The 22,421-nt window shown below is 40.4% G+C and overlaps 2 protein-coding genes across 2 annotated transcripts; both read right to left on the bottom strand.

Annotated features, from left to right (window-relative positions):
• Positions 1 to 395: 395 nt before the first annotated feature.
• On the bottom strand, positions 396 to 9,008 carry LOC117432894 (tripartite motif-containing protein 16-like). The gene is made up of 5 exons (XM_059016094.1): positions 8,216 to 9,008; positions 3,464 to 3,559; positions 3,041 to 3,274; positions 2,732 to 2,885; positions 396 to 1,304 (listed from the first exon to the last, which is right to left on the bottom strand). Exons 1-5 carry the CDS (start codon positions 8,795 to 8,797, stop codon positions 748 to 750), a joined length of 1,623 nt encoding a protein of 540 aa, XP_058872077.1. The 5' UTR covers positions 8,798 to 9,008; the 3' UTR covers positions 396 to 747.
• A 1,309-nt stretch (positions 9,009 to 10,317) lies between these two features.
• On the bottom strand, positions 10,318 to 16,235 carry LOC131722995 (tripartite motif-containing protein 16-like). The gene is made up of 7 exons (XM_059016252.1): positions 15,648 to 16,235; positions 14,136 to 14,231; positions 13,621 to 13,854; positions 13,307 to 13,466; positions 12,828 to 12,884; positions 12,533 to 12,598; positions 10,318 to 11,226 (listed from the first exon to the last, which is right to left on the bottom strand). Exons 1-7 carry the CDS (start codon positions 16,233 to 16,235, stop codon positions 10,697 to 10,699), a joined length of 1,731 nt encoding a protein of 576 aa, XP_058872235.1. The 3' UTR covers positions 10,318 to 10,696.
• Positions 16,236 to 22,421: the final 6,186 nt, after the last annotated feature.

Here is a 22,421-nt window from a genome sequence, read left to right on the forward strand (position 1 = left end):
AGCTGAGTCTCAAACCCAGGGTTAGAGTCCAGACCTCTCTGTGCTTTACAATGCTTCCCTATGCTTTACCAGACCTCTCTGTGCTTTACAATGCTTCCCTATGCTTTACCAGACCTCTCTGTGCTTTACAATGCTTCCCTATGCTTTACCAGACCCCTCTGTGCTTTACAATGCTTCCCTATGCTTTACCAGACCTCTCTGTGCTTTACAATGCTTCCCTATGCTTTACCATACGTCTTTCTCTCTTATTCCCTCTCTCTATCTCTTTCTTTCTCATTTGAAAAACCGTGTTAATGAGTATTAATAAATAAGTCACAGTTAATCAAATTATTTTTTTTTATTAAATCGCATTACTAAAATCTGAAAAAATAAACATAAAACTCATTTTATGGAAATCAAAGAAAACAAACACACAATACAATACAATAATACAAACACACACATACAATAAAGCAAACTTAAGTTGACTTTTTTAAAAACTGTTACAGCACTGAGTATTGGATGACATTTTCTAAAATATATATAAAACATAACAATTTTTAAAAAATAAATTAAATACAGTTATTTCGTATGAAATCCATTCGTTGCTAAAACAAATAATTCACCTCGTTTCGCTCTGCAGGTGGCGCCGTTTTACCCCCTAACTTTCATCCAAAGTTGTGTCAGATTGAACATTCCCTTCACCCGAGGAGTGGAGAGGACAGACAGGGAGTTCAATACAAAGGGTTTCTTACAACACAAAACAGTCTAGTTCAGCTGGCAGATTGTTACAGAGGAACCAGAATTAAGCCAAAACCCAGGATAGAGCGGCTCAGTGAATGTGGTTTGGAATCTGTGCAGGAGGGTCATTGTGTCAGAGACGCCATAAAAGGACAGCGTGCCGGCATTAAAGTCCAGATACACTCCTATTCTGGGGTAGTGGGGGGCAGTTATTGCAGTGCAATTGTTATTGTGCTGGACAGAGTAACTGGAACCAGAGCATTCCAAACTCCAGGACTTGTCATTGCATCCAAGGAGACAGGAATAATCCCCTCCTTTCCTGCTGATTCCTTTATATGTGACTCCTATAAGAGCCCCTCTCCCACTCCTCCCAATCTCCCAGTAACAGCGAGTCCCAGACAAACCCTCTCTGCAAAGCACTTGGGCCCAGTTCTCAAATCTCTCTGGGTGATGACGATATCTCTGGGTCTCTCCCCCCCGTGTCACCTTTCTGTTCCCTTCAGACAGACAGAGCTCTCTATGCGCTGTGTTGGGGTCCAGTGTGAGCTGACAGGAATCTGATTGAAGAGAAGAGAACGGGTAGAGGAGAGACGGTTAGAAAAGTCAAATCACTGAGAAAATCAACAGTCATTGTCTGCTGCATCCTCACATCCTGTTTATGGAAGGTGTGTGTGTTGTTTTAATTATTTTTTTAATACATTTTGACCACTTTTTTAAACTTTTAAATTGCATTTTCTGCCTCAAGATGGCTTCCCGCGGACCTGCATGGACCTCGAAGAACTACATTTCCCATCATCCTCCTGCTCACTGGTAATCTCAATCACATATGTGAGCAGGAGGATGATGGGAAATGTAGTTCTGAGAGGCCCATGCAGTTACATGTGAAGCTATCTATAAGTATAAAAAAGTGGTCAAAATGTAAAAAAAATAAAAATAATTAAAACAATACACACACCTCACGTAAACAGTTGTAGCAACACATGGGAACATGCAACACAATAAAATACAAAGGTCCTTATGAACCCTTTAAACCCTCTTGCTGTTTGATTGTTTTGTTCATTATAATTCCTCGATCTTATCAAACTTCTTCAATTGGAACCAATCAAATGCAGCTCTGCATACAATTACAGTTCACTTAATGTTCCTACAGGGTATGTGTTGCCATTTTACCCACTCAGACCCCTTGCTTACTAAATATCTTCAATAGAATATCATCCACTCTTCAAATATCTGTCTAATATTTTAATGAGCAATCCATCCCACAAGTGCAGTGATACTGCAATATACATTTACTACCAGCACAGGATGACTGGGAGGGATAGCTGTTCATTTTACCCCACAACTGGTTTCACATGCATTGTACATGTATTAAAAGATGGGATGATTATCTATTCAGGGATAGCAAGATATTTAGGGAGAGAAAGGTCTGAGTGGAAAAACAGGCAACAAATGCCCCTCCCCCAGTCATTCTGCATGTATTCATCTGAACCAATACTTGTTGGAGAGGAGTGTAGATTAATGGCTTCACAATTACTAATAAATAATAATAATTGCTGCCCTCAAGCTCCACCCCTCCCTGTTCTGTAGTGTTAGCTCTTCTCTCAATGGAGTGACACATCTTTCAATCAAATGTTTCAGTGAAAACAGACTTACATTTTAAAAACTCAGCTCTGTTCCTTGGCTCTGGAGCCTGCAGACTGTAAACTGCAACTTCATTCACTGGGCAGAAAAAAAGAGAGAGAAATAGAATTGAAACATGTGGATTAATACAGAACACACACAAGACACCAAACAGCAATCTGAAAAGAAACAAGGCTTATTCACGGCATTTCAGGGTGTAAAAGTCTTTTTTCCCTGCTCATTCTTCCCTGCTGTCTCCCTGCTGCTATATTCATATAGCCAACAATCTGCAAGAGGTCTTTATTAATGTCTTGCAAGTCCTGTCACTCCTCAAGCCATGGTCTATTTGAGAAATCTCTACCAAAGGAATCTATTTCACACCAACCTGTTGTGGTTATTTTGACTAATTCCCCCTTGCAGAAGTCCTCAATATGGTCTTTAAGTTCAGATACAGCTTTCCTCACAGCCTCAAAAGAGATGTCTGTATTGACAGTAACGCTGGGTAAGTCTCCAGCTTCAGGAGGGGCACAGAGAGACTGGAAATTCTACAACAGGAAAGTGGAGAAAAGGAGTTTTCAGTGAAACAGAATGGGGTCCAAAACATTCCTGGGGAAAAAGCAAGGATTCATTCAATTGGAGAGGTCTGTCTGAAACCGTCCCAATTATGGACTAGAGATTTTCAAACAAGCAGTGATGTTACCTGTAGAAAATGGATGTGATCCTCTGTCTCTGAAAGCTGTTTCAGCTCAGTGTTTCTCCTCCTTAGCTCAGCAATCTCCTGCTGCAGTTTCTTCATGCGTCCTTCAGCCTGATTCACTGCAGCCTTCTTGTTAGCTCCAATCAGCTCAATAACCTCAGTGTGGATCTTCTCAATGGATCGGATCAGCTCAGTAAAGATCTTCTCACTTTCCTTTATTTCTATGCATGCAGATCTCTGAGTGAAAGAACACAGTAGAGGAGACATGGTTAGAATTGATATCAACAACACATCAGGCATAGACAGTAAACTTCAGTAGATGTGTTCCAGTCCACCTGTTAATAATAATAATAATAATAATAATAATAATAATAATAATAATAATAATAATAATAATAATAATAACCCCCTCTTTTCAATACCCACTTTCAGTGACTCCACAGCCTGTTTCAGCTCATCAATTTCTTTCAGTCTCTCCTGGATTCTCTGTTGTATTTCTGTCTGTGTCTCTCCCAGCTGCTTCTGTGTAGAAACACAGTGACACAGTGACATTTCTGATGGGGCATTGAGTGATATCCTGTCACACCCAACACAGGCCTGTTGAAGTATGCTATTGAAACTGACAGAATCAATTTAGTTTATATATATTTTATGTTTTCTTGTCCCCTAACCTCTTTACAATGTTTGCTTTAATTCTGAGTGGTTCTCGAATATAATTTGCTCTTCAGTTCTAGTTGCACGCCTTAGACATCTGTAGCACAGGCTAGATCAGACAACATGTGTGTATAGTAGTAAGATACAACACCATCTAGTGCAGAGCTGCCAGCAATACAAAAGGACACTTGATCCACAGTAGCTGTCCACTAGATGGTACTGTTTCATACTAGTAACAGTGCATGATGGCTGATCTAGCATGTGTTACATGTTTGTTTTGTCAAGCAGCTAGGAAACTGAAGCAGCTTTCTCTTTAATGGATATTTAAGGCTTCTGATTTCCTGTTTTAACCGATAAACACAGATAAAACAGCACTGATACAAAACAATGAAATCAGTGTATACCCAGTAAAAACCAGACAAACACTGGACATGGTTACTCAATTCACATTGACTTCACCCCTTTCCATGTGAAAAAATACAATAAAATAACCTAAAACCTAAGAAGAAAAACAAAAATAAATAAATAAATAACAACCTTTCCCAGCGCAGTCGGGCAATGCACCTCCTTCCTGACTTGAATCTATCATTGATTCATTCTGAATACTTTAAACTGAGTGGCAGCACATTCCTGCATTTCTATTGGAGGACTGCACACGCTTGTGAGATTTAAAACGAGATTACAATTAGAAACGGAGGGTTGTTCTTGCTCGTGGGATTTAAAGCTATATTACAGTTCAATAGGGAGGATTCACACACTCGTGGAATTTAAAACAGAATTGAAAATTGTGAAGAAATGTAAAAAATGCCTAAACACACAAAATCCCCAGAAGAATGAGCCCGTGAGCAGAAGGACTTCACTGTGGAAGAGAGCAAAGGAAAGAGGGGACTAGTAGGGTGAGCGAAAGAAATTGTAGATTTCAACAAACAAAATCCAAAATAGATTATTACATTCTGTTTTAAACTTAAACATATCTGTTTTAATCATGTAAACTTTGTTAATTCACCAAATTAAATTACTTTTTCTGCCCTCTACTGACTTTAAGCCTTCATAATTAAAAAAAGTAAAATATGCTACAAAAAATGAACACTTTAATAATTAATAAAATAAAAAACAATAAAAACAATTTCTCAGCTAAATGATGGCTATAAATTGAAAGATCAAACGTTTTAAGTGTACAAGCAATCCTCCCGAAAACACACCTCTCACTGTGGGCAGACTGGCAAGAACGGCATGGCACGGGCACAGCAGCTCTGCCAGTGCAGATAGATGCGTATGTGTCACTTTTAAAGGCACGGGCACAGCAGCTCTGCCAGTGCAGATAGATGCGTATGTGTCACTTTTAAAGGCATGGGCACAGCAGCTCTGCCAGTGCAGATAGATGCATATGTGTCACTTTTAAAGGCACGGGCACAGCAGCTCTGCCAGTGCAGATAGATGCGTGTGTGTCACTTTTAAAGGCACGGGCACAGCAGCTGTGCCAGTGCAGATAGATGCATATGTGTCACTTTTAAAGGCAGGGGCACAGCAGCTCTGCCAGTGCAGATAGATGCGTATGTATCACTTTTAAAGGCACGGGCACAGCAGCTGTGCCAGTGCAGATAGATGCATATGTGTCACTTTTAAAGGCACGGGCACAGCAGCTCTGCCAGTGCAGATAGATGCGTATGTGTCATTTTTAAAGGCACGGGCACAGCAGCTGTGCCAGTGCAGATAGATGCATATGTGTCACTTTTAAAGGCACGGGCACAGCAGCTCTGCCAGTGCAGATAGATGCGTATGTGTCATTTTTAAAGGCACGGGCACAGCAGCTGTGCCAGTGCAGATAGATGCGTATGTGTCACTTTTAAAGGCATGGGCACAGCAGCTCTGCCAGTGCAGATAGATGCGTATGTGTCATTTTTAAAGGCACGGGCACAGCAGCTGTGCCAGTGCAGATAGATGCGTATGTGTCACTTTTAAAGGCACGGGCACAGCAGCTCTGCCAGTGCAGATAGATGCGTATGTGTCACTTTTAAAGGCACGGGCACAGCAGCTCTGCCAGTGCAGATAGATGCGTATGTGTCACTTTTAAAGGCATGGGCACAGCAGCTCTGCCAGTGCAGATAGATGCGTATGTGTCACTTTTAAAGGCACGGGCACAGCAGCTCTGCCAGTGCAGATAGATGGGTATGTGTCACTTTTAAAGGCACGGGCACAGCAGCTCTGCCAGTGCAGATAGATGCGTATGTGTCACTTTTAAAGGCATGGGCACAGCAGCTCTGCCAGTGCAGATAGATGCGTATGTGTCACTTTTAAAGGCATGGGCACAGCAGCTCTGCCAGTGCAGATAGATGCGTATGTGTCACTTTTAAAGGCACGGGCACAGCAGCTCTCCCAGTGCAGATAGATGCGTATGTGTCACTTTTAAAGGCACGGGCACAGCAGCTCTGCCAGTGCAGATAGATGCGTATGTGTCACTTTTAAAGGCACGGGCACAGCAGCTGTGCCAGTGCAGATAGATGCGTATGTGTCACTTTTAAAGGCACGGGCACAGCAGCTCTGCCAGTGCAGATAGATGCGTATGTGTCACTTTTAAAGGCACGGGCACAGCAGCTCTGCCAGTGCAGATAGATGCGTATGTGTCACTTTTAAAGGCATCGGTTTTGTTTACTATATTTCAAAACACAATTATTAAAGTCTTGTTTAAAATGTGATGTATTAGTTTATTAAGAAGTGTGGGAGGGTGGTGGGCAACTCACTGACACCAGGAGACAGTACTTTATTTGAAAAGCCGCTCAGGCGCACTGATTTATTGCGTCCAGGAGATGGCGTTGTTGTCCGTGGACTGGATACTGGCGACAGTAACCAGCACCACGGCTTGTACCACAACAGGTGCACAAGCAAGGGCACAACAAGTGCTCGTAAATAATAATGAAAACCAAAGGCGAAAGAAAAGGGGAAAATAAAACACAGTAATAAACCTACAAACAAAAGTTCTGCTTACGCAGTGCCCCCACTGCCGCTAAGCCGGTCAGCACGAGCCTCCGTCCTAAGCTCGCTTGCTTTACACTGGGATGAGTTCCCCCGTATAACTAAACCCGTCCCTTTGGGTGTGTAGCTATGTATTTTGATTTCTCGTTTAATTATTTTCAGGCCGGCTGTTATCCTCAGCCAGACTTGCCTCGTTTTCCTCCTTTTTAACACCTGACGTCTGCGGTCAGGGTCACGGTGTGTTCCCCAATCCGGCCACCCGAGTGCACCTAAAGCACCGTTCTTAAGGGCCGAGCAATCTCCCAAGGCCCCCCTCTCAGCCACTTAGAGAGAGGGAAAGCACACACACACACTCTTCACCACCTCTCCGTGTCATCGCCATGACTGACAAGCGGATCATAGGAGACTGCTGCCCTCTACCTGCAGCAATACGCATGTGCCAGATAGTCAGTACAGGTCTCCCCTGAATTAATAAACACTGAAAAACAGAAGCCCTGTGAATATTGTATATCATATTAATCTTGTATATTGAATATCATATTAATCTTGTATATTGTATATCATATTAATCTTGTATATTGAATATCATATTAATCTTGTATATTGTATATCATATTTATCTTGTAAATTAAATATCATATTAATCTTGTATATTGTATATCATATTAATCTTGTATATTGAATATCATATTAATCTTGTATATTTTATATCATATTAATCTTGTATATTGAATATCATATTAATCTTGTATATTGTATATCATATTAATCTTGTTTTTATTTTTTAATAATTTTTTTAATTAGGTGCTTGACTTTGCTAGGAATGCTATTTTTAAACAGTTTTACCAATTAAACTATAATATCTTAAACAATTAAACTTACATATGATTTTATAAAGTTGCAAGATACATATAAAAACACTAGGAATATAAATAATGCTAATTTTACACTAAAAATGCACCACAAAACAGCTGAACAAATCCTGCAAGTGTAAATAGTGTATTTTTGTTTAATTGTAAATAATGTTTTTGATGATCAAGATTGTGCTAGATATGGCAAGGCATATTCAAATCCAGGTGTGGAATGTGTCCAGGTGTTAACTGATTAGATTCTCTCTTGGCCCCGGCCACATGCCTTTAAAAAGGGTCTGAAAAGCCAGTTTCTTGGTTCTACAAGCAGGGATACAGACTGTCTGGGAAGGAGAGTGTTGCTGTAGGATCCTCACGACTGCGTGTGTTAACCAGGGTGAGAAAAACACAAGAGGAAAAATGTATCTCGGATCACTGTGTGAGTTAACCAGGATCGCTAGCACTGGAAGGAATAGGGAACAAGTTTAGGGGATTTTAATCCCACCCAAGTCTAGAGAGGAGGTGTCAGGGAGACTGTTCCTGGAGCGGGACCTCCTTTCTTGTTTGATCATCTTTTATTTTCTAGTTGTTTTCGAGCAGTGATCCAATGTGAAACTGTATAACCTAGTAAACAGACATGTTAAATATCCCTGGGAATTCTTATCTTCTAGGATAGCTACAAGGAAATAGTTCAAACCTTTACCTGTTTCCCAGTCCTTTCTGCCTCAGCTGAGAATGTATCATGGCTCTTGTGTTCATTTTGTAAACACAACAAGCAAATACACGTCTGATCTGTTCTACAGAAGACTTCACATAATCTTTGGTGTGCAGCACAAAGCTTCTGCTCCAGATTTCCAATTGCATTGATCAGCTTGTGCCTCTTTAATGGAGTAACCTCACTGTGTGGCTTGACGTGTGTTTCACAGTAAGAGGCCAGGCACATCAAACAGGATTTCACAGCTTTGAACTTTCTCCCAGTGCAGACATCACACGGCACATCTCCAGGTCCAGCATAACTTTGAGCAGGAGGAGGATTGAGTCCTGTCTTCTTTAATTTCTCCACAACCTCAGCCAGCACGGTGTTTCTGCGCAGAACAGGCCTTGGGGTAAAGATCTCTCTGCACTGGGGGCAGCTGTAGACACCTGTATGATCAGACTGATCCCAGAAGTTCTTAATACACCCCATACAGTAACTGTGTCCACATGCTGTAGTGACTGGGTCCTTCAATAGCTCCAGACACACTGGACAGTTCAAGTGCTCCTCTGACCACAAGTTTGAAGCCATTCTTGCTGCAGTGAGACAGAGAGACTGACGATTTCACAACAGAAACTTCACTGTGCTGATTTCTTGGAGTTGTGTAAAACTCTAAGAGGTGGGGTTTGGGTCTGAGGCCAGGTTTAGACAAGCAGGCTGAGCAGAGACTGTTGAATCAGTGAGAGGGGCGGGGAGGAGAGAGTTGGAGGGGAGTTTCTACAGAAAGATAGCCAAGCAGACAGATCAAAGGTTCTCCACATTTCTGCATGCTTGTTAATATTTATGACTGCCTGTTTTATCAGCTTATTACAGGTTCAGTCAGTCATGCGTTGGTCAGAGTCCATTGCAGAGATACTGGAGATTGTCACGATGGCAACCAGCGCAGGACCTCTCCCTGTGGTGTAATGTCATCCAGCAGATGTTCCTGTTCCACTGCTAACATGGAGCCCCCCTCCCTGCTCTCAGTGTGTGTTTAAACAGGAGCAGTGAGTAATGTGGGAGGAGAGGATATGAACTCATGTTACCATTTAGAAAAGATACATATTGAAATGAGTTTTAGAGCTGTGCTTTATTACTTTTGTATTTCTGTTTAAGGATAATAATCACTGTGACCTATTAGAATGTACAGTCATTATGAAAAATAAAACATTCGCCATTCAAATATTCCAGCAGGGCTTTGAGAGTGAACAGAGCAAATGTTCATGGCATCAGAGCCTCAGCTCTGCTTCTCTTATGTCATGAAGACTGATTCTCACTTAATTGAAAGAAGATAAAAAAAGATACAAAAGTTACAAACTGAATGAAAGGAGACAGTACAATATTGTGGATCAAATAAAAGCAGGTTTTTCACATCTTCAGCGTCTCCTTTCATCCAGTTTGTAACTTTGTTATCTTTTTGGTGTTTGTCTCTCCAGAGCGGACATTTCAGTTCTTCTATACTTCACACCCTCAGCTTCTGGGAGGATTCAGGACTGTACCTGTAGTGTTCTTTGAGCATCTTCACAATAGTATTACCCTGCTATCATTGGCTCCTTCAACTGGCAGACAAACCTTTGAAAGATACAATAGGCTGAATCACTCTGTTTTTTTCTTCTTCCATCAGACCCAGCAGTCACTGGACAAAGACCTGTATGAAATAGGCAGGTCTGCTGGTATTGTTTAGTTTCAAAGACCTGTATGAAATAGGCTGGTCTGCTGGTATTGTTTAGTTACAAAGACCTGTATGAAATAGGCTGGTCTGCTGGTATTGTTTAGTTACAAAGACCTGTATGAAATAGGCTGGTCTGCTGGTATAGTTTAGTTACAAAGACCTGTATGAAATAGACTGGTCTGCTGGTATTGTTTAGTTACAAAGACCTGTATGAAATAGGCTGGTCTGCTGGTATTGTTTAGTTACAAAGACCTGTATGAAATAGGCTGGTCTGCTGGTATAGTTCAGTTAAAGCAACACTGTGTGGTCATTGTTATAGGCGCAGAACAAAACATTTATTGAAAATTATAAACTTTACAAAACATTTAAGAAAAAGTACATAAAAAAGGTTTACATTAATTAAAGTACAGAAACATAAAAAATGGTTATTAAATGGTCCTTCTTTACATTCATGTTTTGGTTTTAATTTAAAACCTGGTTATAAAGATTGTTGACCTTAAACTGTGCTTTGAATAATAATAAACAATAAAATTAATAAAACAAAAAACTGCTCCCCCTCTCTGAACAATTTGATTTAACTTGATTTAAACCATAAAGAGTCTTTAACAGTCCATAAGTGTAAAAAGAAATAATTCACCTCGTTTCGCTCTGCAGGTGGCGCCGTTTTACCCCCTAACTTTTATCTAAAGTTGTGTCAGATTGAACATTCCCTTCACGCAAGGAGTGGAGAGGACAGACAGGGAGTTCAATACAAAGGGTTTCTTACAACACAAAACAGTCTAGTTCAGCTGGCAGATTGTTACAGAGGAACCACAATAAATATAAAACCCAGGATAGAGCGGCTCAGTGAATGTGGTTTGGAATCTGTGCAGGAGGGTCATTGTGTCAGAGACGCCATAAAAGGACAGCGTGCCGGCATTAAAGTCCAGATACACTCCTATTCTGGGGGAGCGGGGGGCATTTATTGCAGTTTGATTGTTATTGTTCAGGGTAGTGTACCTGGAATCAGAGCAGAACAAACTCCAGGACTTGTCATTAAATCCAAGGGCACAGGAATGATCCCCTCCTTTCCTGCTGATTCCTTTATATGTGACTCCTATATTAGCCCCTCCCCCACTCCACTCAATCTCCCAGTAACAGCGAGTCCCAGACAAACGCTCTCTGCAAAGCACTTGGAGATAGTAATCAAATCTCTCTTGGTGATGAGGATATCTCTGGGTCTCTCTCCTCCGTTTCACCTTTCTGTTCCCTTCAGACAGACAGAGGTTTCTATGCGCTGTGTTGGGGTCCAGTGTGAGCTGACAGGAATCTGATTGAAGAGAAGAGGACTAGTTTTGAATGGTACAGAACCAACAAAAAGACAGACCGATAAATACATATTACAGTAGGTTCTTTTTATAATGGCTGTTTCTGACATGAGGTTACAGCTGGAAAACAGAAGAGGCATTGAGGTACAAATGTACAGAAGGGAGTAATTGGATTATTTGTATTATTTTGGGTGAGTTTGTGTGAATTCATTTTAAAGCTGGCAATCAATGCACAATGTAATGATGCTATTCATTGTAAAATATATACACTCCCCTCCAACTAGTATTGGTTCAGATGAATAGATGCAGAATGACTGGGGGAGGGGCATTTGTTTCCATTTTACCCACTCAGACCCCTTGCTTTCTAAATATCTTGAATAGAATATCATCCACTAAAATCCCTTCTCCCTCCTCCATGGTCCCCCCAGCCTGCTCCCTCCTCCCACATCTGTGCTCCCTCTTCCTGCCTCTATACTCCCTGCCCCCTCCTCCCTCCCGCCTGTCTCCTCCTTGCTCCCTCACCTCTGATCCCTCCTCCCTGCTCTGTCCTCCCTGCACCCTTCTCCCTCATCACTCCTCCCTGATGCCTCCTCCCTCATCACTCCTCCCTGATGCCTCCTCCCTGCTCGCTGCTGTCTCCTCCCTGTTCCTTCTCCTCTGATCCACCCTCCCTTCTCCTTCCTCCATGTTGCCTCCTCCTTCCTCCATGCTCCCTCTTCCCTCTAAGGTTAATAATCAATAAATTTGATGTATAATTCTAACTTCTTCCATTAGTACTAATTAAAAGCAGATTAATGTTCCTACAGGGTATATGTTTCCATTTTACCCACTCAGACCCCTTGCTTACTAAATATCTTCAATAGAATATCGTCCACTCTTCAAATATCTGTCTAATATTTTAATGAGCAATCCATCCCACAAGTGCAGTGATACTGCAATATACATTTACTACCAGCACAGGATGACTGGGAGAGATAGCTGTTCATTTTACCCCACAACTGGTTTCACATGCATTGTACATGTATTAAAAGATGGGATGATTATCTATTCAGGGATACCAAGATATTTAGGGAGAGAAAGGTCTGAGTGGAAAAACAGGCAACAAATGCCCCTCCCCCAGTCATTCTGCATGTATTCATCTGAACCAATGCTTGTTGGAGAGGAGTGTAGACTAATGGCTTCACAATTACTAATAAATAATAATAATTGCTGCCCTCAAGCTCCACCCCTCCCTGTTCTGTAGTGTTAGCTCTTCTCACAATGGAGTGACACATCTTTCAATCAAATGTTTCAGTGAAACAGACTTACATTTTAAAAACTCAGCTCTGTTCCTTGGCTCTGGAGCCTGCAGACTGTAAACTGCAACTTCATTCACTGGGCAGAAAAAAAAAGAGAGAGAAACAGAATTGAAACATGAGGATTAATACACAACACACACAAGACTCCAAACAGCAATCTGCCATGTTCTTAATCTTTAAACAAAAAGTGCATCTGTTCAGTTTATCAGTGTAGCAAAGGACCCAGCTAACTCCACCCTCATCAGGAATCTTTCACACAAGAACGAATATAATACATCTCCAGCCACTCTTTTACTGAGCCTTACCTTTGAAACGTCTGTCACTGCTCCTAGACCCCAGGGTATAAACTGCTGTTTCATTCACTAAATAAAATACAGAAAACTGTTTTAAACCAAAGACTTTACTGTGGAGGACTTGGAATACAAACATGACCATGACCTCCAGTTCTTAAATGTTTGTTAAGAAAGTGCAGGACTATAAGTTAGCATCCTATATGGAATGAATGTGTTGTTTAATGTGTGAATCCCTCTGTTTGTGTTTGAATGCTATTGTGTTATTTTCTCGTGTAATGTCTTTAGAAACTCTCTTCCTTCCTGCTATCATCACTTGGGATGTCACTGTAAATGAGGTGGGACGTTTCAACCTGGGGAAATCATTTGAAATAAAACATCTGCAATATTCATATTGCCAACAATCTGCAAGAGGTCTTTATTAATGTCCTCCCCCTCCTCAAGCCATGGTCTATTTGAGAATTCTCTACCAAATGAATCTATTTCACACCAACCTGTTGTGGTTATTTTGACTAATTCCCCCTTGCAGAAGTCCTCAATATGGTCTTTAAGTTCAGATACAGCTTTCCTCACAGCCCCAAAAGAGATGTCTGTATTGACAGTAACGCTGGGTAAGTCTCCAGCTTCAGGAGGGGCACAGAGAGACTGGAAATTCTACAACAGGAAAGTGGAGAAAAGGAGTTTTCAGTGAAACAGAATGGGGTCCAAAACATTCCTGAGGAAAAACAAGGATTCATTCAATTGGAGAGGTCTGTCTGAAACCGTCCCAGTTATGGACTTGAGATTTTCTAACAAGCAGTGATGTTACCTGTAGAAAATGGATGTGATCCTCTGTCTCTGAAAGCTGTTTCAGCTCAGCGTTTCTCCTCCTTAGCTCAGCAATTTCCTGCTCCAGTTTCTTCATGCGTCCTTCAGCCTGATTCACTGCAGCCTTCTCGTTAGCTCCAATCAGCTCAATAACCTCAGTGTGAATCTTCTCAATGGATCGGATCAGCTCAGTAAAGATCTTCTTGCTTTTCTTTATTTCCCTGTGTGCAGATCTCTGAGTGAAAGAACACAGTAGAGGAGACATGGTTAGAATTGATTTCAGAAACACGTAGTGATATTCTTTAAACTTCAGCAGATTTGCGCAATTTGCGCATTTATCAGTTTAGAAATCTGTTCTAATGGATGTCTAAATGGAAAATAAGTGACAGTATGCAATCTTTTGATATTTGTAAATAGGTTTGTTCCATTTATTTTTCATGATGATAATAATAATAATAATAATAATAATAATAATAATAATAATAATAATAATAATAACCTCTTGTCAATACCCACTTTCAGTGACTCCACAGCCTGTTTCAGATGTTCAGTTTCTTTCAGTCTCTCCTGGATTCTCTGTTGTATTTCTGTCTGTGTCTCTCCCAGCTGCTTCTGTGTAGAAACACAGTGACACAGTGACATTTCTGATGGGGCATTGAGTGATATCCTGTCACTCCCAACACAGGATATTTCGGAGCACGCAGTGTTATTTACACCTCTCTCCATAATATGGAATTAGATTAACGATACACACATTATGCAAACGGATACCCTGATTGTCAATATCTAAAGGTATGCTATCTAAACTGTCACAATAATTCTTACTTAAATGGAATGCAGCAAATTACATGATCTTGTCGCTGTTTCTTTATCTCCTTATGATGTTTTCAGTGATTCAGAACGGTCTTATTGCAATACTCAATTCTAATTCAATGAGTCTGTGTTATGGGGAGCTAACCTGAGTTCAGAAGCTGATCTTCAGTCTTGTTGCCTGTCATAGACATCTGCAGACAGGCTAGATCGGACAACATGCCTGCATTGTGGTAAAAACCAGCGCCATCTAGTGTACAGCTGCCAGCAATGCAATTGAAAATCTGATTTACAACACCTGTTCACTAGATGGCACTGGCTCTTACTACTTGTGGGAAGGTTAGCATAAAGGCCCAGGTGTTATCGGCAGGGAGAGGGACTCAGACACAGAATTGCTCAAGCTCAGCGCTACTGCACACTTTTACTAAACACAAATAACAGACACAAGGGCCAAAACAAAAGATTTAAACAAAACAAAATACCTCTTAATGCCTCCAGGCTGAGCATCCACCAAACAAGGGATTTCTCCCTGCTTTTATAGCTGTGTGGTCACTACCCAATTAGCATCAATTACCTAACTGGGAAATAGCTACACCTGTGATTGCTGACGGGGCAGGTTTAACCCCTTCCCTGCTAACCTTACATTCTCCCACACACTCTTTACAGGGACAGGGCTGCTGCTCTGTCACACTGCTAACTGAGAATTGTTGCTGATCCAGCGTGTGTCACATTACATAAGCTTATGACAGGCAACTAGACAGCTGAAGCTGCTTTCTCTAATGTAGATTGCATTTCATATGTATTTTGGGCACATGCTTTTGTTTATTTGTTTAAATCAGGTAGCAGGCTTTGTTTGTTACACAATTTAACTGTGATATGAAATATAAGATATGATATATGACAATAAAACATATTCAAACATGATATATCATTTACAAGTTTCACAATACATAGTAAAATAATCATATCAAAATAGTGAAAATGAAAAGCAATTGAACCGAATAAAAAGAAAACCCAAATAAACCAGAAACTACAAATATAAACCTAATCCATAATAATTTAGGCTGAGAAAGTAAAATAGGTCTCAATACAATATTACATTCAATGCACTAATTGATCTAATGTAAAACTATCTGACATTTTATAAATAGACACACTAAATATCCTGTGAATTCTTATCTTCTAGGATAGCTACAAGGAAATGGTTCAAACCCTTACCTGTTTCACACTCCTTTCTGCCTCAGCTGAGACTGTATCATGGCTCTTGTGTTCTTTGTCTGCACACAGCCAGCAAATACACGTCTGATCAGTTCTACAAAATACCTCAAAAACCTTCTGGTGTTCAGCACAAAGCTTCTGCTCCAGATTTTCAATAGCGTTGACCAGTTTGTGCCTCTTGAAAGCAGCCCCCTCATAGTGTGGCTTGACGTGTGCTTCACAGTAAGAGGCCAGGCACGTCAAACAGGATTTCACAGCTTTGAACTTTCTCCCAGTGCAGAAATCACACGGCACATCTCCAGGTCCAGCATAACTTTGAGCAGGAGGAGGATTGAGCCTTCTCTTCTTGAATTCTCCAGCAATTTCAGCCAGTATGGTGTTTCTGCGCAGAACAGGCCTTGGGGTAAAGGTCTTTCTGCACTGGGGGCAGCTGTAGACACCTGTATGATCAGTCTGATCCCAGCAGTTCTTAATACACCCCATACAGTAACTGTGTCCACATGGAATAGCGACTGGGTCCTTCAATATTTCCAGACACACTGGACAGCTAAACTGCTTCTCTGATACCAGAATATTCACTTCTGCCATTTCTGCTGCAGTGAGACAGAGAGACTGACGATTTCACAAGAAACGAAACTTTACTGCGCTGATTTCCTGGAGTTGTGTGAACCTCTGAGAGGCCACGTTTAAACAAGCAGGGGGAGCAGAAACTGCCGAATCGGCGTGAGAGGGGCTGAGAGGAGAGAGTTGGGAGTGGGACTGTCACAGTAACCCTTCCACAACTATCCCTCTTTCCCTTCTCTCCCCATGAAACCCCTCTCATTTAACAATGAAAGATTGATTCAGGACAGCATATTATATGATACTGTAAACCGCAACAAATATTTACAATGTTAAGATTAGGAATTAATCAGCAAATTTGGCAGTTTTTTTTTTTACTGTTTAATATCAGGGCTGATGAGTCTAACTTTGTGTTTCTGTTCAAAATCTATAATGTGTAAACTTAGAGAGTTCTGTTACACTGACCGGAGTTTTATTTATTTATTTTTTTACAACGGTTTGAACAGCACTTCTTTACTTAAGTAACTCGTTACTGCATAATTTCTGTCAATAACGAGTATAGCGCTTTGGATTTTTAAAGGCAGTAATAACCAGGGGTGTAGCTAGGAATGCATTTTTACCAAGGCAAAAATCCAATTTGTCTAAAAATTGTCTGTCTGTGTGTGTGTGTGTGTGTGTGTGTGTGTGTGTGTGTGTGTGTGTGTGTGTGTTACGAATGTGAAAGTTACCATCTTATAAAGTCTAGTGACTGTTAATGCAAACTGCAAAGCAATATATGTCGCTAAATGTTTAGTCAGCGACCCACCTTGGATGATGTTTGAAATTTCATCACCCATATTTGGCTCAGACTGGTGCTAACACTGCTGGACTTGTTTTCAGCTCTTAAACAGTTGCATATTTCACGTTACTTATAAAATGACCGGGGGTTTGGAACCACTGCACTACATTATTAGATGCAATCTGATTGAAGTTAGAATTACTGTTTTAAAATGTTACATTGCTTAAATATGCATTTATACAGAAAAAAATGAAGGCAATGTTATACATGAAAATCAATTGATTTATTTTTCTAACATATTTTCACCGTATGCAAATGTTGTTATTAGTTCGGCAAATGAAAGGTTATTCTTGTGCATGTCATTTAAAACTTTGCTCCATATTTCTTCTTTCGACTTTCACAGGAATGTGGTGCTTATTTAGCAGTTTATGTTAATTGGTTTATATTTAATACAAAGAGTCATTCTTTGTGGAAAGCAGGTGAAATGTATCAAACTCAACTCGAGGTGTGTATTGAATTTGGTGAGTTGCATTGGAATGGACGCTCTCAAACCCGGTCCTGGGGACCCCCTGTGGCTGCTGGTTTTAATTCCAACCCAGCTCTCTATCACTTAAATGAACACTCAATTCAACTAACAATTTGGTTAATAACATTTTTAAACTTTTCTTCGCCTTATAAGAAGTTGGAGATTCCAAGTTCTATTCAATTTTATACATAACTTGAAATCTCCATCTGTTTCAAATCATTCAACAGCAGGGCTTTTTAAACTTGGTCCTGAGGACCCCCTGTGTCTGCTGGTTTTCATTCCAACTGAGCTCTCAATTACTTAACTAGACCCTTGATTGGACTGATCATTTGCTTAATTAGACCTTTTTACTTGTTTTCAGCTCTTAAACAGTTGCAGATCAAGTTACTTATCAAATTTTATAGCTAACTTGAAATATGCAAAGTTTTAAATGACATGTTTACACCCCACGGATAATCACGAATAAATAAAAAATAAAAGGGGGTAGCGTCTCGCTTTCATCTTAGCAAATTTGTTAACACCAGCCTGTATTTGTAAGCCTAATGTTTTTGCTTGTCGGGTTAGCTCGCAATAACCAAAATATCGCTCAATCTCATCTCCAGTATGTACACGCAGGTATGTTTTGACCCTTTTCATGCACAAAAATAACCTTTCATTTGCCGAACTTATACTAACATTTGCATAGAGAGAAAATATGTGTAAGAAATAATGAAACTGATAAACAATATTAGTTTTGTCAACTACAGTGTCTATAGAAAGTCTACACCCCCTTGAACTTTTTTCACATTTTGTTGTGTCAGTGCCTCAGAGTTTCATGCATTTAAATGAGGATTTTTTTCCACACTGTCAAGGAGAAAAAAATTATATATTAAAAATATTAAAAATACAAAACTGAAAGATCATAATTGGATAAGTCTTCACCCCCCTGAGTTATACTTGGTGGAAGCACATTTGGCAGCAATTACAGCTGTGAGTCTGTTGGGATAGGTCTCTACCAACTTTGCACACTTAGATTTGGCAATATTTGACCATTCTTCTTCACAAAACTGTTAAAGCTCTGTCAAGTTCCTTGGGGAGCGTTGATGGATGATGTTGATCACTTTTTTGAACTTTTAAATTCCCTGCCTCAAGATGGCTTCACATGTACCCGCATGGACCTCTCAGAACTACATTTCCCATCATCCTCCTGCTCACTGGTAAATCCATCTCAGTTACATATGTGAGCAGGAGGATGATAAAAAAGGGGTCAAAATGTAAAATAATTAAAACAATACACACACCTCACGTAAACAGTTGTAGCAACACATGGGAACATGCAACACAATAAAATACAAAGGTCCTTATGAACCCTTTAAACAGCATCACATGACCGTGTGTGTATACAATGTATAGCATGGCTTGCATACTAATGAGCCGCTTCACTTTGAATAAATCACTACACACCACTACATTCTAAATTCCATGACAAACTGACATTTGATTTGTTTTTAGTTACAAAACCACTGCCACAAATGAGTGACATTCAACCTATTTATTTTAATATATTTGGGGATGAAAACAGATAACTGGTGCAACACCAGCTTGCTGAGTGAAGACAGCACCTGAAAAAAAGGAAATAAGTGCACCAGCAACTGTCAAGAGTAACACTAACAGGAGATGAGGAACAGCTACATGAAACAGAAGAAAACAAAGATCGAAAAAACATTTTTAAAAACGACAGCGTGGGCTGTTAATGTACTTAAAGACTGGCTTAGGCTTTTTTAACTTCCTGGACCAGGTGCATTTCATCCTCGGAGTGCCACCAGCCAAATTAGCCTTTTACATTACTCCCAATTGTGTCCTGATTAACACAGCTATTATAACTGATATATAGAGATAGAGATATAAATATAGCTATAGGTCTATATGAAGAGAGCATCATTTGCCTTTTATTGAGAGCAGGAATCCTGTAACCCTGAAAATCCAACAGAAATGCATTATTGTGTCCCAAGCGATTACATGGTGAGATCAGCAGGGTCATTTATATTGATAAATCACATTGCATTCGGTGCATTCCATATTAAACTAAACAGAACAACATGAATAAGAACAATTCACTTTGAGTTTTATTTATTTATTTATTTTTTGCAAATATACCCTATTTTTTTGCAAATAAAACACTAATTTCATACAGTATATCAAAAACGAAAGCCCCGAAAAAAACGATTTACATAAAACTCGAAAAGAGCTAAATAACAAGCACCAAAAAATACAATTTATAAAACCCGAAAAACAGAAGCCCTAATTATACAGCAACACTGAACACAGGGCTCTATGTAATAAATGAAATACTGAAATCAAAGAGTTTGAGATGTTATATACTGACTGACGGACCCCTAATAGGTAAATGTATGAGCCTGACCCTTTAGATCCACAGCTAACCTCAACAAAATAAGGGTTCAAGAGAAAAGCCTCGAACTAAGAACTCCAGCGCAGCGAGACAGAATATCTCACAGCGTGTTCCCGGGGCCGTGTCTGCTGGCTGTTTGTAGTGTAAGGAGTTGCTTGTATCGTTCATGACGTTTTTCAAATCAAGTAATCTTATTTGTTTTTTTTATAAAAGACAAAAGCGCAGCCAGAGACATCTTACTTAAAGGCGCTCAAGATGAAATCGTAAAGTAATTTAAAGTCGGCTAAAAACGTGGCAGCGGACTGTCTCTTTAGCGCGCACGCAAGAACTTGCAGACTTGATACAGCTGTGTTGAGAATTTAAAAAGAAAGCGTTTAATGAGATTTTTAACTCGAGGTCCCGGGAATATGACTCTGCACGCCCAGAGGTTCCGGGGCTGAGCCCCGACACAAAGTAAGCACCGAGTATAGCGATGTAGAAACAAACGATTAAATATCCCAGTCGATGGAAATTCAAACTTCAATTCAAGACCAAAGCTATTTCAGATTAAATGAGTGTGTTGTAATACATGGACTGGAAAAGGCGATAAAAGCGAAAAAAAGGGGTTTAAAATTCTCAAAAAAAAAAAAAAAATCTTTAAAATTCTTTTAAAATCGCCGTTATTTACACAGCACGAATCTGTGCCCTTGTCATGGCAAATGTCTCCCCCCTGAGTCATGTGACGTGTCAGCGTTCTGTTGCTATGCACGTCCCCCTGAGTCATATGACATGTCAGCGTTCTGTTGCTATGCGCGTCCCCCCCTGAGTCATATGACATGTCAGCGTTCTGTTGCTATGTGTGTCCCCCCCTAAGTCATGTGACGTGTCAGCGTTCTGTTGCTATGCGCGTCACTGTTTTTGCTCCACTGGTCTTGAGACTGACAGTTGGAGTTCACTGACCCCGTCATACAATTGTGATCAAATCATTTATCTTTTTACAGAACAAATTTATACTGAGAAAACTACTCAGAAAACTACATTTATCATTGATATGGATCACTTGAGAGCAGAACATCGCTACTGAGTATCCTGAAAAAGACACCAAAGAGGGGTATATCAGAAAGAAAGCCAGGACATTCGCTTTGAAACGTAAAAAAATAAAGAAATATCCAAAATTAATATTAATACATTATAAGTTATTGAAGCCGTCCTGTATGTTTGAAGACGTACATAGACATTTAAATAAATGATAAGTGTGTGTGTGTGTGTGTGTGTAAGTAAAGGTTTACTCTCTCTCTCTCTCTCTCTCTCTCTCTCTCTCTCTCTCCTCTCTCTCTCTCTCTCTCTCTCTCTCTCTCCCTCTCCCTCTCCCTCTCTCTCTCTCTCTCTCTCTCTCTCTCTCTCTCTCTCTCTCTCTCCCTCTCCCTCTCCCTCTCCCTCTCTCTCTCTCTCTCTCTCTCTCTCTCTCTTCTCTCTCTCTCTCTCTCTCTGTCTCTCTCTCTCTCTCTCTCTCTCTCTCTCCCTCTCCCTCTCTCTCTCTCTCTCTCTCTCTCTCTCTCTCTCTCTCTCTCTCTCTCTCTCTCTCTCTCTAATTCAAATTCAAATTCAAAGGTGCTTTATTGGCATGACCATTATTCACAGTATTGCCAAAGCAATGCATACACAGCACATCATCTGAACATTACATAGACAATAACACTGATGAAAATAATAATGATAATAATAATGGTAAACAAATATAAATAATAAACACGTTATTAATAATTTAACAATAACAACAATGAAATATAACAAGATTTGAACTAATGTAGAGTGCTCACTGTTTGTCCCTCAGGCTGTGACAGGCGGCTGTGTACTGGGCTGCCAGTTGGACACAGCTGGACTCCTCTCCGAGGAGGATTAGGAGTTTTTGAGAGTCTGGAGGGTCAGGGAATGTTTTGCAGAGATTTTTTATTTATGGGAAGAAAGTTTCCCTTATTTCTGTGTATTTTGTACACTGCAGTAGAAAGTGCATCTCTGTCTCTACTTGTTGGAGTTGACAGTGATGACACAGCCGGTCCTCTTTGGGCAGCCAGGTCTGCCTGTGTCGGGCCTGAGCCTGTATTTGGTTCTGATCTGCCTCTGCTTGTTGTCTTTCACCCTGCTCAGGTATTCAGCCAGGGTGTAGTGTCTTTTTAGGGCCCGATAGCACTCTAATTTGCTTTGTGTTTTTGTGTGTGTGTCCCAATAGGTGAGGTAGTTTTGTTTGTGTTGTGTTATAATTTGGTTAACTCGAATTGTCTGTGTTGGAGCAGTGCTGTCCTGAGGCTGGTTGGTGTTAGTGTGTGTTAGTGCAGTGAGCTTCAGGACCAGCTGGCTGAGGGGACTCTTCTTTTGGCTCAGTTCTTGGTACTGCAGGGCTTTACTGTGGTAGGAGTTTGGGTTGCTTTGTTTTAGATGAAGCCAAAATTTAATTGCTCTTTTTTGCATTGAGATCAATAATGGATATTGACCTAGTTCTGCTATGCAGGCGTTGTTTGGTGTTTTTCTCTGTATTTGCAG

Source organism: Acipenser ruthenus, chromosome 52 (genome assembly GCF_902713425.1).
Source record: "Acipenser ruthenus chromosome 52, fAciRut3.2 maternal haplotype, whole genome shotgun sequence".
Taxonomy (NCBI): Eukaryota; Metazoa; Chordata; class Actinopteri; order Acipenseriformes; family Acipenseridae; genus Acipenser; species Acipenser ruthenus.

What these genes read in the sequence shown, in the direction of transcription:
- LOC131722995 (XM_059016252.1), bottom strand. Translation starts at nt 16,235, where the DNA reads ATGGCAGAAGTGAATATTCTGGTATCAGAGAAGCAGTTTAGCTGTCCA. An exon ending in AGTCAAAATAACCACAACAG is followed by an intron (nt 12,885 to 13,306) that starts GTTGGTGTGAAA and finishes TATTTTATTTAG; the next exon opens with TGAATGAAACAGCAGTTTAT. An exon ending in CAGAGCTGAGTTTTTAAAAT is followed by an intron (nt 11,227 to 12,532) that starts GTAAGTCTGTTT and finishes CTCTTCAATCAG; the next exon opens with ATTCCTGTCAGCTCACACTG.
- LOC117432894 (XM_059016094.1), bottom strand. Translation starts at nt 8,797, where the DNA reads ATGGCTTCAAACTTGTGGTCAGAGGAGCACTTGAACTGTCCAGTGTGT. An exon ending in CAGAAAGGACTGGGAAACAG is followed by an intron (nt 3,560 to 8,215) that starts GTAAAGGTTTGA and finishes GTTTCTACACAG; the next exon opens with AAGCAGCTGGGAGAGACACA. An exon ending in GGAATTAGTCAAAATAACCA is followed by an intron (nt 1,305 to 2,731) that starts CAACAGGTTGGT and finishes AACCGTCTCTCC; the next exon opens with TCTACCCGTTCTCTTCTCTT.